This window comes from Anarrhichthys ocellatus, unplaced genomic scaffold (assembly GCF_004355925.1).
Source record: "Anarrhichthys ocellatus isolate YVR2014 unplaced genomic scaffold, GSC_Weel_1.0 scaffold40, whole genome shotgun sequence".
Classification (NCBI taxonomy): Eukaryota; Metazoa; Chordata; class Actinopteri; order Perciformes; family Anarhichadidae; genus Anarrhichthys; species Anarrhichthys ocellatus.
Window position 1 is genome coordinate 2,620,203 of NW_022280070.1, and position 15,547 is coordinate 2,635,749.

General features: G+C 42.8%; 2 protein-coding genes across 2 annotated transcripts; both read right to left on the minus strand.

Annotated features, from left to right (window-relative positions):
* Positions 1-395: 395 nt before the first annotated feature.
* slc35b1 (solute carrier family 35 member B1) lies at positions 396-5,815 on the minus strand. Its single transcript, XM_031867895.1, has 9 exons — positions 5,258-5,815; positions 4,479-4,582; positions 4,234-4,364; positions 4,112-4,142; positions 3,423-3,583; positions 3,157-3,283; positions 1,754-1,860; positions 1,506-1,659; positions 396-1,037 (listed from the first exon to the last, which is right to left on the minus strand). The coding sequence occupies exons 1-9, from the start codon at positions 5,368-5,370 to the stop codon at positions 985-987; spliced, it is 981 nt and encodes a 326-aa protein (XP_031723755.1). The 5' UTR covers positions 5,371-5,815; the 3' UTR covers positions 396-984.
* A 1,161-nt stretch (positions 5,816-6,976) lies between these two features.
* fam117aa (family with sequence similarity 117 member Aa) lies at positions 6,977-15,273 on the minus strand. Its single transcript, XM_031867611.1, is given in 9 exon segments — positions 6,977-7,688; positions 7,691-7,881; positions 8,114-8,288; positions 8,400-8,631; positions 9,150-9,266; positions 9,985-10,098; positions 10,309-10,404; positions 12,882-13,027; positions 14,703-15,273. Coding segments are annotated over 9 exon segments (1,260 nt in total). The 5' UTR covers positions 14,827-15,273; the 3' UTR covers positions 6,977-7,623.
* Between the last annotated feature and the right edge of the window lie 274 nt (positions 15,274-15,547).

Genomic DNA, 15,547 nt, shown 5'->3' on the forward strand with positions numbered 1-15,547 from the left:
TATATACACATACATACATACATACATACATCAGAATGTATTTGTTCATTTGAGTTTGTATTCATCTGAATCCTCTAGCGGAGTAAAAAGAACAATATCTACCTCTGAAATGTAGTGGGAGTAAAGTATAAAGTAGCAGAGAATGGAAAGTAAAACTACTTTAAATTGTACTTAAGTGCATTACTTGAGTAAATGTTACTATCCCCCATAATTTAAGTGATATGTGGTAAAACAAGTTGTGAACATAATTTTTAATTTGTTGGCTAAGAGATACATTAATTGCTGGTGGTCATGACTGAGTGTTTTGGGCTATTTTATAGCCATTGTCCAACAAGCGGCTCTGATGTGAACCAATCAAGTGAAGTCTGTGTGATAAAAAGAAAGTTACCGTGAAATATCACAATTTCCCTTTAATGGTAAGTTATTTTCCCCTTGTAGAAAATAAGGAGTAAAAACAATTCAATAGTAAGACTGGACATAACACAACAGGCTACATACAACCATTTATATTTTATAAATGAAATGATACTTGGCCGATTGTTTGCCAAGAAATAAACTATATATGTGATGATTACACATATTCAAGCAACACTTTGTAAACCAAGCCTTACTTAGTTTCGATATCCATCCAAGGGAGGTGAGCTGGTTTCAGAAACATAAAATATTTCTCTAAATACAGTATTGTCCCCCCTTTGTCTTTCAACCTGTCCAAATACTCTACAAAAGTGTGGTCCAAAAAAAAAAAAAAAAAAAAAAAAAAAAAAATGTTAATGGCTTGTCATAGTTCCTTCAGGTGTCTCTTCGATACATCAACAGTATATAACAGAAGCTGGAGTCTCTTTTAAATACAGTTGAGTTAAATATCTGACCATACTTGAACAATTCATAGGCACATACAGTGTGCCTGTAAAGGACATCTTATGGAAATAAGACACTCGTTACAGAGTGTTTCCATTTGCCTTTCTCTTGTGCGCTCCAGATGTTTTAGTGCGTCGTCTTCTTGGGGGTTTTGCCAAAATTAGCATCAACTCCGAGACCTAAAGAGAGAAAAAAGCAAAGAAGTGACTAAGGAGCAAAGCAAAGCACAGCCTCGGCAGCTAAACAGAAATCATTTTACACTCTCAACTACCAATTTAACCAATAAAAACATTAAACTATTTGAGCATTCCTGCTTCTTCTCATACTATTTCTGTTATATTTACCGACTCCCCTTCAGCTATACTCTCAATGCATAATTTACCACTCAACCAAATGGTTTGCATGGGAAGCCTAAGTATTCCCCAATTGGACCTTATTGTTTGTTATAACAAACACACACAGTAACCGTCTCAGGCTACGGTTGAAGGCTTCTTTCAAGCATCTGCTAGCGTTATAGGCCGTCGTAGATATTACAGTGACACACTGCATTCATGAGGAAAATAAAAAGGGGGAAGTCAGTCGCACGTGAGAGATTTACAATGAATCCAAAGAGGGCGACAGAGTGTTTAACCAGAATTTAGTCTCACCGAGGAACACGAGGATGGTGCCGAACCACTGCATCGTGGTCATGACGTTGCCAAACAGAATAACGGAGCCGAGGATGGTGAAGAACTTCCTGGTGGTGGTGACGATGGAGCAGGTCAGAGGCCCAAAGTACACTACCGTCATGAAGATGAAGGTCTGGTAAGAGAGTTAAAAGAAACATTAAGGAATGGAATTTTTTTTATACCAACAACACAACATTACCCATCACCTCATACAGGTGTCCACTCACCTGGCCTGAAGCACTGGTCACTCCGAACAGAAGAATATTATAGATGATGCTCGGGTGGCGTTCGGTAAAACTCAGGAACTCCCATATCTCCCCCGTCGACAGTACCGCTGAGAGCAAAGAGGAAGAAGAGGAAAAATGATGTCATGTTAGAAACAACTCACTAATTGAACATATTGTCACACAAGCTGAGAAAAATCCCATCGTGTTCACTGTGTGGGCACACAGCACCACCGAGTGGTGTAATACAGCAACAGCGTTTAGATGACGCCTTGGTGTGGGGGTGTCATGGACGTGTAGTAGTAGAGGTATAAGATTTGTAGTAGTAGTAGTAGTAGTAGTTCAGGTATAAGAATACTGTTTATCTTTGGGGAAATACCAGCGCGTCAAAGCTAGCGGAGTGTCTTAAGTTACGAGCACAACCTAAACCTCTGAAAGCATTTTAATGCAGCCTGGAACTGAATTCATCACTTTTAAATATAGATTTTCTTTTAATGTGATACGGCCTGTAATGTGAAAGTGTGCAGCATGTGTGCAGGAGAGATGGACACTTACTAAGAGATAGCAGACGCTACCAATTAATATGGTGGGAATGATAACAGTCAGTTCTCATACCGGCTTTGACCTTCTGATCTTTATCTTTCAGCCCATTAGTGCCTCACCTTCGCGAGCCTCTCGTTGTGTTGCATTTGTTTTATGTGCCTTACTCTTCAGTATATCACAGCGACCTCCTCACAGAACTGCAGGCTTTGAGGTGCAGGATTCCTTATCTAAAAAGATAACACTGAACGCTTTCGCCTTGACTGAATTAATGAGTTTTGGCTCTTGGGAGAAAAGTGATCACATTTTTTTTTTTTTTAAAGAGCCTCTAACGCAGCTATTGTTGGTTTCGGTTTGAGTTTTTGCACTTATTTGGATCGCCATTAGCTACTTTATGCCAGCAGCTATCTGCCCTGAATGTACTGTGACTACAAATCAACAATGACATTTTACAGCACATTACACCAACAGTGATGATATAATTGAGCTGTTGATACTACATCTTGTGAACAAGCAGCTCATGGAGACCAGCATGTTGTGTATAAATGACCACTATAGTGTTACAAAAATCCATTAATGTACCAAAAGAAATGCTTTAAACCTTTGCTTTCATCCTTTTCTCTGACAATGTGCTTTGCAACAGGGGGTTCGGTGCACCAGTGTTTCCGTTTCATTCGGTCATATTTTGGCAGCACTGAAGCATATCAAGGTGATTTAGCTCATTAGTTTGTCCTCTCTGGCTGCAGGTGGGCCAACCGCCCGGGCGTAGTTTTGGTTGGACTGAATCCCTTCCATGCTCGAGTCCTGGCGCCTCACGCCACATATTCGGCTAGAGGAGAGTTTGGCAGAGAGCGCGGTGGACTCACCTAGCCCCAGCACCAGAGTGGACCACAGGTTGATGTTCAGCATCATGTGGTTGGCACTCGTCTGGAAGCGAGACCTCATGTGGTCCTGGGCCACGCCAGTCAAACCGTCCAATGTCAGAGAGACGAGCTGCGACACAGATTAAAAACACAACACCGAGCCGTGAGACCAGTGTCACAGAGATGTCACAGTGTGGCTGCAGCAGGGAGACACAGACTGATCGGCAATAAATGGAATAAAGGTGAAATGGATGGAACATAACACTCACCAACAGAATCTCTCCAAACCCAAAAACATGGTCATCTGCAACAGCTGAGCTCTTGTTGGGTTTGTAGAGGAACATCGCTACACCGCTCACAATAAGCAGCACACACAGATACTTAGTCAGCGGGTACTTCTTCCTCAGTATTGTCACACCAAGGATCATCACTGCAACAACACAACAACAGCATGACGGACGTTTGTTTAGCCATGGGAACCAGGGTGACATCTCTCGAGTTTGCGGTAATCCTACGCTGGATACAAAAATGTCAGACCTTCACCCCTGAGAGGGGAAACTATGGATTGTGTCAGAGAGTGTGTGTGTGTGTGTGTGTGTGTAACGTGAAAGGTATTTGCTTGATCAGTTTAGAAAGACATTTAGAATCTCTCTTGTTTATCAAGTACTACAAACACACTGGGAAATATAACCATGAGCACAATGCATTATGAGACCTGGCAGCTTCTGAGTTAGTCAATATTGAGTTTTTACTAACTCTGGGCTCTTTCAGATTTTGTAGCATATAGTATAGAACCCCAAATATTCGGGCATTGTCATTACATGTTACTAGCTCCAAGGAATTGTTTGTACTATGATAATATAATTCCTGTTATTAAAAAAACAAATTATGTGTGTGACATTCAGGTAACCAGGTGATATGAAGGCGGAGAGCAGAAGGCTAACTATCACATATTTACCTGGTATGGACTTGCAGGATTTACCCAACACCTATCACAAAAGAAAGCATAGCTTTAGGGTAAGGCATCACCAAACAGTAATACATTAAAGAGAATCGTGTTATCTAAAAGGGGAGACTCACCTGTGTGGGGTAGTTGATATACTGAAGGGCGGAGTTACTGGACACCATGGCTCCAAGATAAGAGAGCGAGCACAGCCCATAGAGCCAGCTCTTGGTGTGATCCGGCTTGGAGCCCTCAAAGAAAATGATTACTGATGATAAAGAGGAAGATTTGGCTTCAGGAATAAATCTTGGTGGGGTTTTTTTGTTTTCATATGAAGCATTTTTATTAGTTTTTGTGTCTCTTCTGCACAGCACATACTCACAGATCTTAGCAAACAGAGCACTGACAACGCACTGGATGAAGACCAACGTCCGGGCGAATCTGAACTTCTCCTTTTGGTCTCCCTGACTGTAATCACCTCGAGTGCTGCAAGAGTCAGAGAGACAACACTGTATCGAGTGCAACAGATCACAGAGCAGCAGTGTTGCTTGCTTGTTGGTTTCAATGGACAATCATGTCAATATTATTATATATAGTTTATATATACACACACACAACTATATATAATGGAGGGCAATCATTTAGGTTTGTAACAGGGCTGCTGCTGGGGTGCAAACATTTTGTAAGCGGATATGATCCCTGTCCGCTTTGACTCAGGCGACAACATACCACATGTGTCATGCCTCAGTATGTGACATGCAACAGAAACTGGACTCCTCTGACTTCATCTCCTTTTTCTAGAGAACCACAAATAACCACTTTGGGTTTGTTCTTTTATTCTATTATTATTATTGTTATTATTATGAGACAGCTCAATGGTGTAGGGGTCAACACTTCTGATATGAACAGAATGTCACGCCAAACTCTTCCTAAAATATGACGATTTGATGTCAGACTTGCCTTCAGTAGAGGTAAGGGCAATCTGTAAAGATTGCACAACAGACGCACTAACATATGCTGCACTTGGTTGTACATTATCTATAGCAGATAACACAATAATAATAAAAACTAACATAATAGCTCGTTAAACAGAGTTTGGTACAGGACAGAAAGACATCTGTTACATAAACCACACAGGTCACCTAACTGTGAGTTACTTACATGGTCTCTTGTAATATCCCGTAGTAAAAGTAACACACGAAGACTCCGAGGAAGCACACGATGAACCGTATCCGCATGTTGTCCCACATCGAGACGGGCTTCCCAGCAGCCATGCTGTCCTCCAGCCGTCCGGGAATGTTCACCGACACCGCTCCGCTGCCCGCGCCCCTCACACCGACGTCCCGCTCCACTATAGCCGACGTGACGAGCCCGGAAATGGTGCTCGAGTGTTCAGCTTAGGTGTCGTACCTGCGGGTGGTTTAACGTCAAAGGTTTCCCTTTGTCACCTTCTCGTGCACGGTAACTGTCAATTCGTCCGAGCTCGCTAACGGTACCTTGACTTGTCTGCAGCTGCAGTCAGATTTCATGTCATTTGTTTGTTTTGTATCATTCTGATGTATCTAAATGTCTCCTTAATTAAAACATATGAACCGTCACATTCCCACCGGATAGGTACCGATAGTGTCCGCAGAGCACAGCTCGTGTTTTCATTGAGAAATCAAAGCCTGTAATTAGTGGAAAAAGGATAAAAGCGGTCGCGTCAGGAAATTTGGTTTAATGAAAGGACCTCAGGGGTGTCCACAGCTGTGCCTGAACAATTACATCGTTAGTTTAATAAATAATATCTTTAACAAACACATACGTGCGCTAATTATAATCACGTAGATCCAATGTAAAAAAAAATGCAATTAAAGTACCGAAAAGAGAAAGCACTCGTTATGCAGAATGGCCCATTTTAGACTATTACGTTATTCTCTATTATAAATCAACCTACAGTAATTACACATTATAATTACACAGGTACCACAACATTGTACTTAAGTACATTACTTGAGAGTACATATACTTAGTTAAATTTCATTCCAGAAAGGGATATTGTTCTTGTTATATTGTAATTAACTTGCATTGGCTGTGTTGTGTCGTGGGGCAGTTGCTAAAGCAGCTATTACAAAAATGACGAGGTCCTCTCTTGAAAACGTCGCGTGCGTTTAAGTCGTCCTAGGATGTGGATTAAATTCATTGGTCCATGTAAGGCAACAGAGATCATTTTTTTTTCTCTCCTCCACCAATCACAAAGCGGATTTGGGTTGAAAGGGCGGTGCTTCGATTTAAAAACCGCAAATCCACGTGTCAAAGGCAAGCAACAACAACAACCACAGTAATTATAAAAAAGTATAGAAGGTATTTACATTCCGGGGAAATCTGGTTATTTTATTTTCCTCGCAGTGGCACACTAAACATTTAAAGTATTAAAAGGGTGCATACTCAGTTCAGATAAAATACAAGGATGTTCTTTTTATTCAGTGTTGCATATGATCATGCTGACAAAGACAGAGTTTCATCCATTTGACTGAAGCAGAGGGAATCAACCTCTTCCATATCCCAAGAGACTATTGACACATTAAGGCTTTCTAGCCAGAACCTCATGGGGCAAAGAGGCTCACATTAGACCAAAGACTCAAAGCTTGGCCAACTCAAACTCTTAAAAAAGTTGACAAAATTGCTTTTGTTTGGTTAGAACAATGCCCGCTGTGGACAATTAAAGCTACTAAAACATCCATTCCTGCTTATGAACCACAAAGTATACTCAGAAATACAAGTTGATTTCTTTCAGTGAATACAAAAACAGTATCACCTGCCTCCTAATAAAGACACAAATATATATATATATATATATATATATATATATATATATATATATATATATATATATAGTGTATATATATATCTTCCTTGAAATACATCTGTAGAAAAGTAGGCCATTATTAAACCTTGGGCCAAAAATATTTCTTTCCAACAAACAAACCTGAAATTTAAGGAACAAACATATTAAGTACTCAAATTAAGCTGAAAGTTTAAACTAAACTTAACAATTCTTTGCTCAACAGACAGTAAAGGGTAGTAAGAAAGTAATACTCGTGTTGTACGTGCTTGGTGTTTTTGCCTCTGAATTCACTTATTTGGACATTAGAAATGAAAACATCCCGAGCAGACTCAGACTTTGTTTGAACCGCTGATGCACAACTAAAAAAAACAATTCGGTTTTATAAAAAAGAACAACATCAAAACTCATTCAGCTGTAAAACCTTTTCAGCATTTTCCACATTATTAATCCATAGTCCATATGGAGGAATACTAAGTGCCGATGATGTAAATGTCAGCTAAATGGTTTCCTGACGGTGGAGATAATCAGTAAAGCAGCCGAATTTTAGGCCAAAATTAATCTAAAGTATGAGTCACAAAATCTCTTATTTTGATCACAGTGATCATGGCACCATACAGCAGTGATGAGCCATGTGACCACAGGTATCTGATGGCATATAAACCATATCCAGTTTGTGTGGGTTCTGGCAGTACAGCGCGGTTCAGTCCTGAGAGGAGGCTCTGCTCAGACGCCCACCTACTGCATGCCCAGGTGCCTGGTGGGGGAGGCCTGACCTGGGCAGCCGGTGACCGGAGAGACTGACAGGCTGCGGAAGAGGAGGTCCATGGAGGGCAGAAGAGGCTTCAGAAGACTGACAGGGCAGAAAGCGGAGCCTCCATGGGGGGTGAAGTTGACTTTATTGGGGTCAGGGCAGGAAGGCTGGTGGAGGAGAGGCTCATCCTGACAGGCAGATCTGGAGCTGAAGAGATGCAGAGAGTGGATGGTATGTACCACAGAGTACCGGCTCATCAAGGGTTCCAAGAGCCACAACTTTGCATGCAATTTTGCACATTTATAACATCATAATCGCAATTAAGTCTGCAACTAACAATTGGGGGGGGGGGGCTGAGGCTCTCTAGTGGCCAGCCACAGTGATTACATGAATATATGATCAGTGCATGATGCCTTGTTCTACAAAGAGGTTAATTTACATTGCCTCCTCGCACACTCGTACTCGCTCGCAGCCTTCTGGCGGCTCGCGCTGGAAGGAGTAGGTTTTGTTGGGACGAGGAGCGGAGGAGCAGGGCTGCAACAGAGGAGGATCCAACGCAAACGAAGGGAGCGACGTCGACGGAGCGTGACACGCCGTCTCACAGTCCACGGGCTCTGCAAGAAAGGACAGAAACATCCAAACTTTTATTAATAATACAAAAATTATACATTGCGGTTTGAAACCTCAGCATACAGTACGCCACAAAAAATGAAGGGTTGTCTAACCTGGCTCTCCCATGGGACAGGGAGACTGTGACGGAGACAAAAGAGATGGGTTCAATGGAGAAGGGGAATTTGATGGAGACAGAAGCGATGGATCTAGAGGACAGGGGGACTGAGAAGGAGAGAGGAGGGAAGGATCCAGATCCAAGGGGCCGGGGGAGGGCTCACTCTGAGAGCCACTGCTGCATCTCTGCACGGGGACAGGGGCCCTGTGGCCATCTGGGATATCCAAAATCTGCAATATTCAGGAGGAAACAAGTGAAGGAGTCAGAGGAGCTAAATAAACAATACAGAGTGTCGTATGGTTTCCCTTCTGTCAAGAATCGATATGGGTAAAGATGACTTTTTGACTCAATGTCCTCACGATTGTATTCAAAGCTGTTTCATGACAACAAGCTCGTTATCTTATGATTGCCAATCTGCCAATCTGTGCTTTGCAGCTGCTTAGACATTAGGTCAAAATCGTTTTAGTTTTGAAAACTAAACCGTGTTACTATTGGCACTTTGATGATGTGACGCTCGATTTGCTCTGTCGGCACTTGCAGGGAATTTCAACAGCAGACCAAAGTGTATTTTTTGCCCCGTGGCCCCCAGGGTGTTATAAAAACAATCTCAGTATCAAAACTGAGATGAAAAAGTAAGTATTTTCCTATTACGACAGAACTGAACCTGATAGTTTACAGGGGAAAAGGCAATTGTTAGTTTACTAATCTTAACCCTGAGTGTTTGTGAAGTGTAGCTCAGCGGCCTAACCTCATGCTGATTGTCAGGTTTCTCAGAAACAAACACCTCTTCCAGCTCTAGGTTGAGGCCTTCAACACTGCGTCGCAGCCGTGTGGCGAGTCTGTTCAGCGGCATCAGAGGCAGCGTCTGGAGAAAAACACGTCAAATGAAGAGGGAGCATTACCTAAAGCCACAGCTCCTTCACTCCTACACCGTGTTGGATTTGTACAGTTCAGGTGATTAATCGCCTTCGGGGACAATATAAGGGAAATAGAAATTACCTACCACAATATTTGAAATGACCATTCATCAAATGCCCCACAAGAAAGCACATTTTTGTATATCTATTATCTTATTCTATTCGTATGTATACACCTTGTGGGTGGGGGAAATGGTTAAAAATGGGAGAAGACTAGTGTTTGGTAATTGAAATCCTCATTTGCGGTATATAAGAATTATAAATTTGTTGCCAAATAAGTTTTTTTTCTGAACTCTGAAGAGGAAAAACCCAGAATTTCAGGTTGTTGCTTCATGGAAAATAAATTTTGAATTTTAAAATTCAATTAAGCCGCATTAGGTTTAGGGCTTTAGCAAAGGCGGGTCATTTTTAACCCGTGGGTCAAGGGCAGTCGACACAATATCAAAATACACACATATACGAGACAGAATATTTCATCCATATGATGTGCTGTGATATGCTGGTTTCAGATGGTCTTCCTGTGACAGCATGGCATTAACGCAGGAGACGTGATGACAGCAGTTACTAAGAAAAGCACCGCTGGTTTTTTTTTTACATCCCTGTTACTAAGCGCTTCGTAGTCTGCCTGTGGAAGACAGTTTGTCATCACAAAAGAGCAAGGGCTACCTGAGTGACACCTGCTGCATGACCTGCCGGCAGGGGGTGGTGGGGCAGCTCGTACCCTGCTGGGGGAGGAACATGGCGGGAGCGCTTCTGCAGCTGGTTCCTCAGCTTGGCGACCTGAGGGCAGAGTGGAGTAAAACAAAAAAATGATTCAGGAGTCACTACGATTCTCTCTGAAAGGGGAGCGTTTACTCGCTTTCCCCTCGGGGAGCTGATCATGTTTTGGTGGAAACAGTACATGGAAGGATGCAGAATAAAGGGTGTGAGTAAGAGGGAATAACAGGGAAACTGATTAATGAACTGCTGTAGTGATAAACTGATACTTGCCTCCCTCAGGTGCTCCGCACTGCCCCACGAGGCCGAGCGCTTGTGTCTGCCGGCGCTTCTCCTTCCTCGGGTCTCCTCTGCCCAGGAATTTGGAGTCTTTGAAAAAAAAATATTATTACAGCATGGTGAATAAAGAGTCCTGTATTTGGGGGGCTGTGGTATAAAATGGCCTTTTTTTTGGGAAGCAATTCAGCCTTTTTGGAGGCCTCTTACTTATTTTCTGTTAAACCCAGTGCACTTTCAATAAACACTAAAACTTAAGAGTACAGCACAGAAGAAAAGCCCCACAGCTGTCTTGCACACCTGCTCCACAACAGCTGTAAGGAGGGAAGCAACGAGAAAAACCACCCAGAGCTGCAAAACAGCTCGGCTTCCACACAAATCCAAACCACATCACAGTGAAGACTATAAATACAGTGCAAGTATCAGCGTTTTACACCTCAGTGCACTTACACGCACGCACACTATCACACATAACATTGTTATTCACAAAGTCACGTACTGTGGAGAAAACACAACTAAGACAAACAGAAAACACAGAGCCTTCTTTGTGCACTTCTTCTTTTCTCAGTCACAACTCCTTAACGTCAAACTTTCACTCATATGCTCGTACCAATTTCTTCACATGGACTCTTGATTTTCTACCAGAGGGCGCCGGGTTGACCGCTCCCGGCCGTTGGTTGGGAGCAGACGATTGGCAGTTCATCCTCACCAGGTGAAACCCAGGTTGAGTTGACCCACAGGAAAAGATATTCACAGTTCTGGTGCCTCTAGTCAACTGCTTCACACGCTCACTGGCCCCTCACCGGCATCTATGCCATTCATAATCATAAGGCAGCTAGCGTTACACATTTAGCTTTCTCTGTCTGCAGTACGGCTATGTCATGATTTTCCGTCCTCGAAATACCTGACTTGTTCTTCAGGTGTCGGCCTCACAACTCAGAGAAATCTCACTGGTGCCTTAACTGCCTGCAGGAAAACACAGACACCATCTTGTCCTGTCCAGTCCACTCAGACGTAGTGCATCGCCCGGCTATATAAGTCTGAACGCGGCATGAGTCAGTCATACAGTGACATCGGTGTAGAGTTACAGCTGCCAACCCCCCCCCAATCATTCAACACCAACAACCCCACCCTGGCCAAAATATGAACAGGGGGGTCATGGGACTCAAATCTATAAACAGACTCAAAAAGGTAGCAGAACATTTGGTCTGGCTAGTGTTTCCACTTTGGGCGACTCATAGTGCTAATTTTTTTTAGGATCAACAGTCCAAAACCAAATACTATTCAACTTACAATTATATCAAACAGAGAAGCGGCAAATCCTCACATTTGGAAGGCTGGAGGCAGAGAACATTTAGCATTTTTGCTTGATAAACACCTTATACATTTACTTGGTTATCAAAGATCTTGACGATTATTTTCTTTCGCTTAACAAACAGATTTATTGATTCATTATTTCAGCATTCAACAGGAACAACTTTGAACATTGAAATGTAATCTACTGAACCTGAAACCAACACTACACTTGTTTTTTTAGACTGTGTTGACCCCAATTTTGTGGTGATATTTAGTGTTGTTATTGGGTTGCTTTGTATTACGAAGGTTGTTATTTGTCCACACACATGCATGCCCATCTGTTGCACATATCTGTAGAATTACAGCATAGTTAAAGGCGGTTAACTACATGTATTATTGTTATTCAGTGTAAAATGTATAAGAAAAATCTTGCACGTATGTTTTTTGGAAGTATGTTATTATTTCTTTCCATTTTACGTGTTAATGGCAGATGTATGTTTGATCGTGTCTTGTAATCCCAAGTGGGATTGACCACATGTTTGTCATGACAGACTATAACCTACTGTTTTTTAAAATCTACAGAAATAGAAATTCACATCACAGAACTTTTTTTGTACAATTTGCAGAAAAGTGACGCTCAATGAGGAAGGAAACAAACAATGAGCTATATCATCTGAAGAGTGTGGCAGAAGGAGGTGCTGGTGGTTGGGTGTGTGTGTGTGGTTGAGGAGAGTGCTGGGGGATGGGGTGTCTGTATAATGAGGTCAGGAGGGGTTTGTTCCTCACAATGGAGGCAAAGGGGGGTTATTTAGGGTTTAAACTGTGTCATAGGCGAAGACGAAGCTGGGGAGCTTGGTGATGTTAGTCGGGGCTTTTGTGCACTAGTTAGGAGCAGATACAGTCGAGGGGGGAGCGAGGGAAGAACAGTGGATTTTAAAGAAGAACAAAAAAACGACTATTTCCAGTTGGCTGCCTTCCACCCGCAGCGTCGAACTGGAACCACCAGACACCTGCAGAGCCAACATCAGATATCTTGTTCTCTATAGAAATCCTTCACATACAAGAAGAGCAAGGCAGAGAAAATATTTGGTGTCCTGCATGCTTTTTTTTTTTTTTTTCCTGCAACATGCAGCAACAAGTTTTATGGGTAACATGTTCTCAGTAGTACTGGTATAACAGTCTGCTACTCACCTAGGCCCAGTTTTGTTAAATAACAGTAATTACACCGAGTCGTCACCACTCCTTTGACCGTGTCATGATATAGTAATATTCACCTGCGTGGCCTTGTCATTGACACAGGTAACAGCCGGGCTCTCTGCCTCTTTGGGCCAGTGGCCGTGCAGATAGGGTCCGACGATGGCGTCCAAAGACAGAGTTCGGCGGATGGTGGGTTTCGGCGGGCGAGCCGTGGTCCTGTCAGCTTTTGGGAACATAAACAAAAGCACATTAAGTCAGTGATCATGTCTGTGCCACGCAAGCCTGAACTCAGCACGTGTCAGAACAATGTCGGTCTTGCAGAAGTTAAAAAAAACTCATGTGTGTGTGATCACGTTTAGCTCACAACACTGCATGTGACATATTTGTGTATTAAAATCTCCCAGAGGCTAAACAGTATTTCAACACCAGTGGTAGCTGTTCACAAGATTGTTCCCAGGCTTCCTCCCCACCAGTAAGCATGCAGTGTGTAGAGTTATGTGTGTGCGTGTGTGTGTGTGTGTGCATGTTAGCTATTTGTAATCTCTGGCAGGTGTGGACTATGCCTTTGACCTGGAACAAAGCCATCCAACTACACAACACTGGCAACAGTCACCACAGGCTACAAGTACATCTACCACCAGCAACACACACACACACGCAGTATGTTGTCATGTTGCAGGGCAGACTGAATGTATAAATAAACACCACTACATGCAGATGTGACTGGCACAGTTACAGTTAAAGTCAAATAGAGAGGCTCTTAAAGCGGCTGCTGCGTTGGCCTGAAGCAGAGATCCCACAGGTCAGAGTGCAAAGAGGCGACTTAGGTGTCCAAATAACATTATGAGAGCAGTGTTATGTTTCAGGGTTAAAAGCCTTCATTGTTCAGTTAGTCAATGGCTCCCTGAATTAGTACGAGAAGCATGGCCCTTTCCTTTACACAGAACCATTGTAGTTTTGAAATCAAGCCTGTTTTTTGCTTTACTTTTCTTAAATCATATGTTGTGAATGAATTAAGTTCAAATGTAAGGACTTACTCATTCAAAACGGCTTCATCAACACTGTTTTTTCATTTAATCTTGTGAGTACCTGAGGACTGTTGCTGCATTGCTTTCCTTTCGGGCTGCAACTAACTGACTATTATTTGCATTATTGATTAATCTGCTGATCAATTTCTCGAATTATCAATCGGTGTCCATCACAGTAGTTTTTGTCCAAAAACCTAAACATTTTGCATTCACAATGATCGAACACAGTGAGAAGCAGCACATCCTCACACGGTAGAAGCTGGAACAAGCAAAATGTTTACTTGAAAAACGACTTAAGCGATTAATGCGTTGTCAAAATAGTTGCTGATTAATTGTCTGTGTTGATTAATCTTTTAGAGTCTACTTTCTTTTGTGATACAATACAGAAAAAGGGCAGGCCTGGAGCAAGGAAATTCGTAGTCGACTAACGTGCACACGCGTTCTTGTCGACTAATCAATTACTTGATTTGACAGACAGATCTGTAAAGCTGTTTGTGTGAGTTTCCCACAGAGAATCACATTAAAAGCACCACTTTACATCTTATGTGTAGCAGAGATGTGCTCATAGGTTTCTTGGAAATAAGTCATTCAGCATTTAAAAAAAAGCATAACAAAAACAAATAATTGAATGAAGAAATGTTAATCGACCAAATAGACTGATTAGTGGTCAGGGCAGCCCCAGAAATAAATTTAGTAAATGAAACCCATAGGTATCATAATTTCAGATATTGATATTGAGATATAGTCAGATATTGATCATAAAGTGGCACCAAATAAACTTTAGAACACTGGACCACATGGAGGTGAATGCAGCCTCAACACCCCTCCTCCTCCTCCTCCTCCTCCTCCTCCTCCTGAGTGTGTATTTACCAGTCTTGACCTCCCTGCAGAGGAGAGCGGATCCCCTCTGGAGCTGGTATGGGATTGTGGCTCTGAGGGGCTGCAGGCTGGGGTTGCTGCACCCCCGAGGGGCTCCTCCACTTCTACCCAACATCCCCCACTCCGAGCTCCGCTTAAGAAAACACACACACACACACACACACACACACACACACACACACACACGGCTCTGCTTTTTCCTTCTACACTTCTTTCACTGCAACTGCGCTGACTTCCCCTCTGTCCACATTCAGTTCATCCACGGCGATGATCCAAAACTCCGATCCGTCCTCTTGTTGGGCACCAAACTTGAGCTTTCTTTTGTGATGATGACCATGATTTTTCTTGCTTATATTCGGGTTGAAGGCGCAGACACAGAGAGAGAGAGAGAGAGAGAGAGAGAGAGAGAGAGAGGGAGAGACGAGCTGAGTGCAGCTTTGGGGTTCAACGCATCCTCATAAATAATCCTTCATGTTGCAGTGAGAGGAGGACACGAGCGGAGACCACGCGCTGCTCCCGCACATCGATGCTTGTTACTCTTGTCTGCAAAGTGACACCACAACAGCTCGGCTCAACCTGAAGCAACTATCTCGTGCAGTATGACTCCAAGGGAGGGCGACCTGGTTGGTTGCTGCAGAGTACTACTGAGCACGTATTGGTCTTCACGCCCATCTGTCTTCTGAAGGGACCCCCCCCCCAAATAAACTTAAAGCTCCCATCCACTTTGTTGAGATTTATTTTTCATGGCCCCTCCCCTCCTATCCTTCAAACCCACGTTCAAACCCTTGGGTCCATTCAAAGTGTGGTTCAGGGACCCCTAAAGGTCACTACAGGGG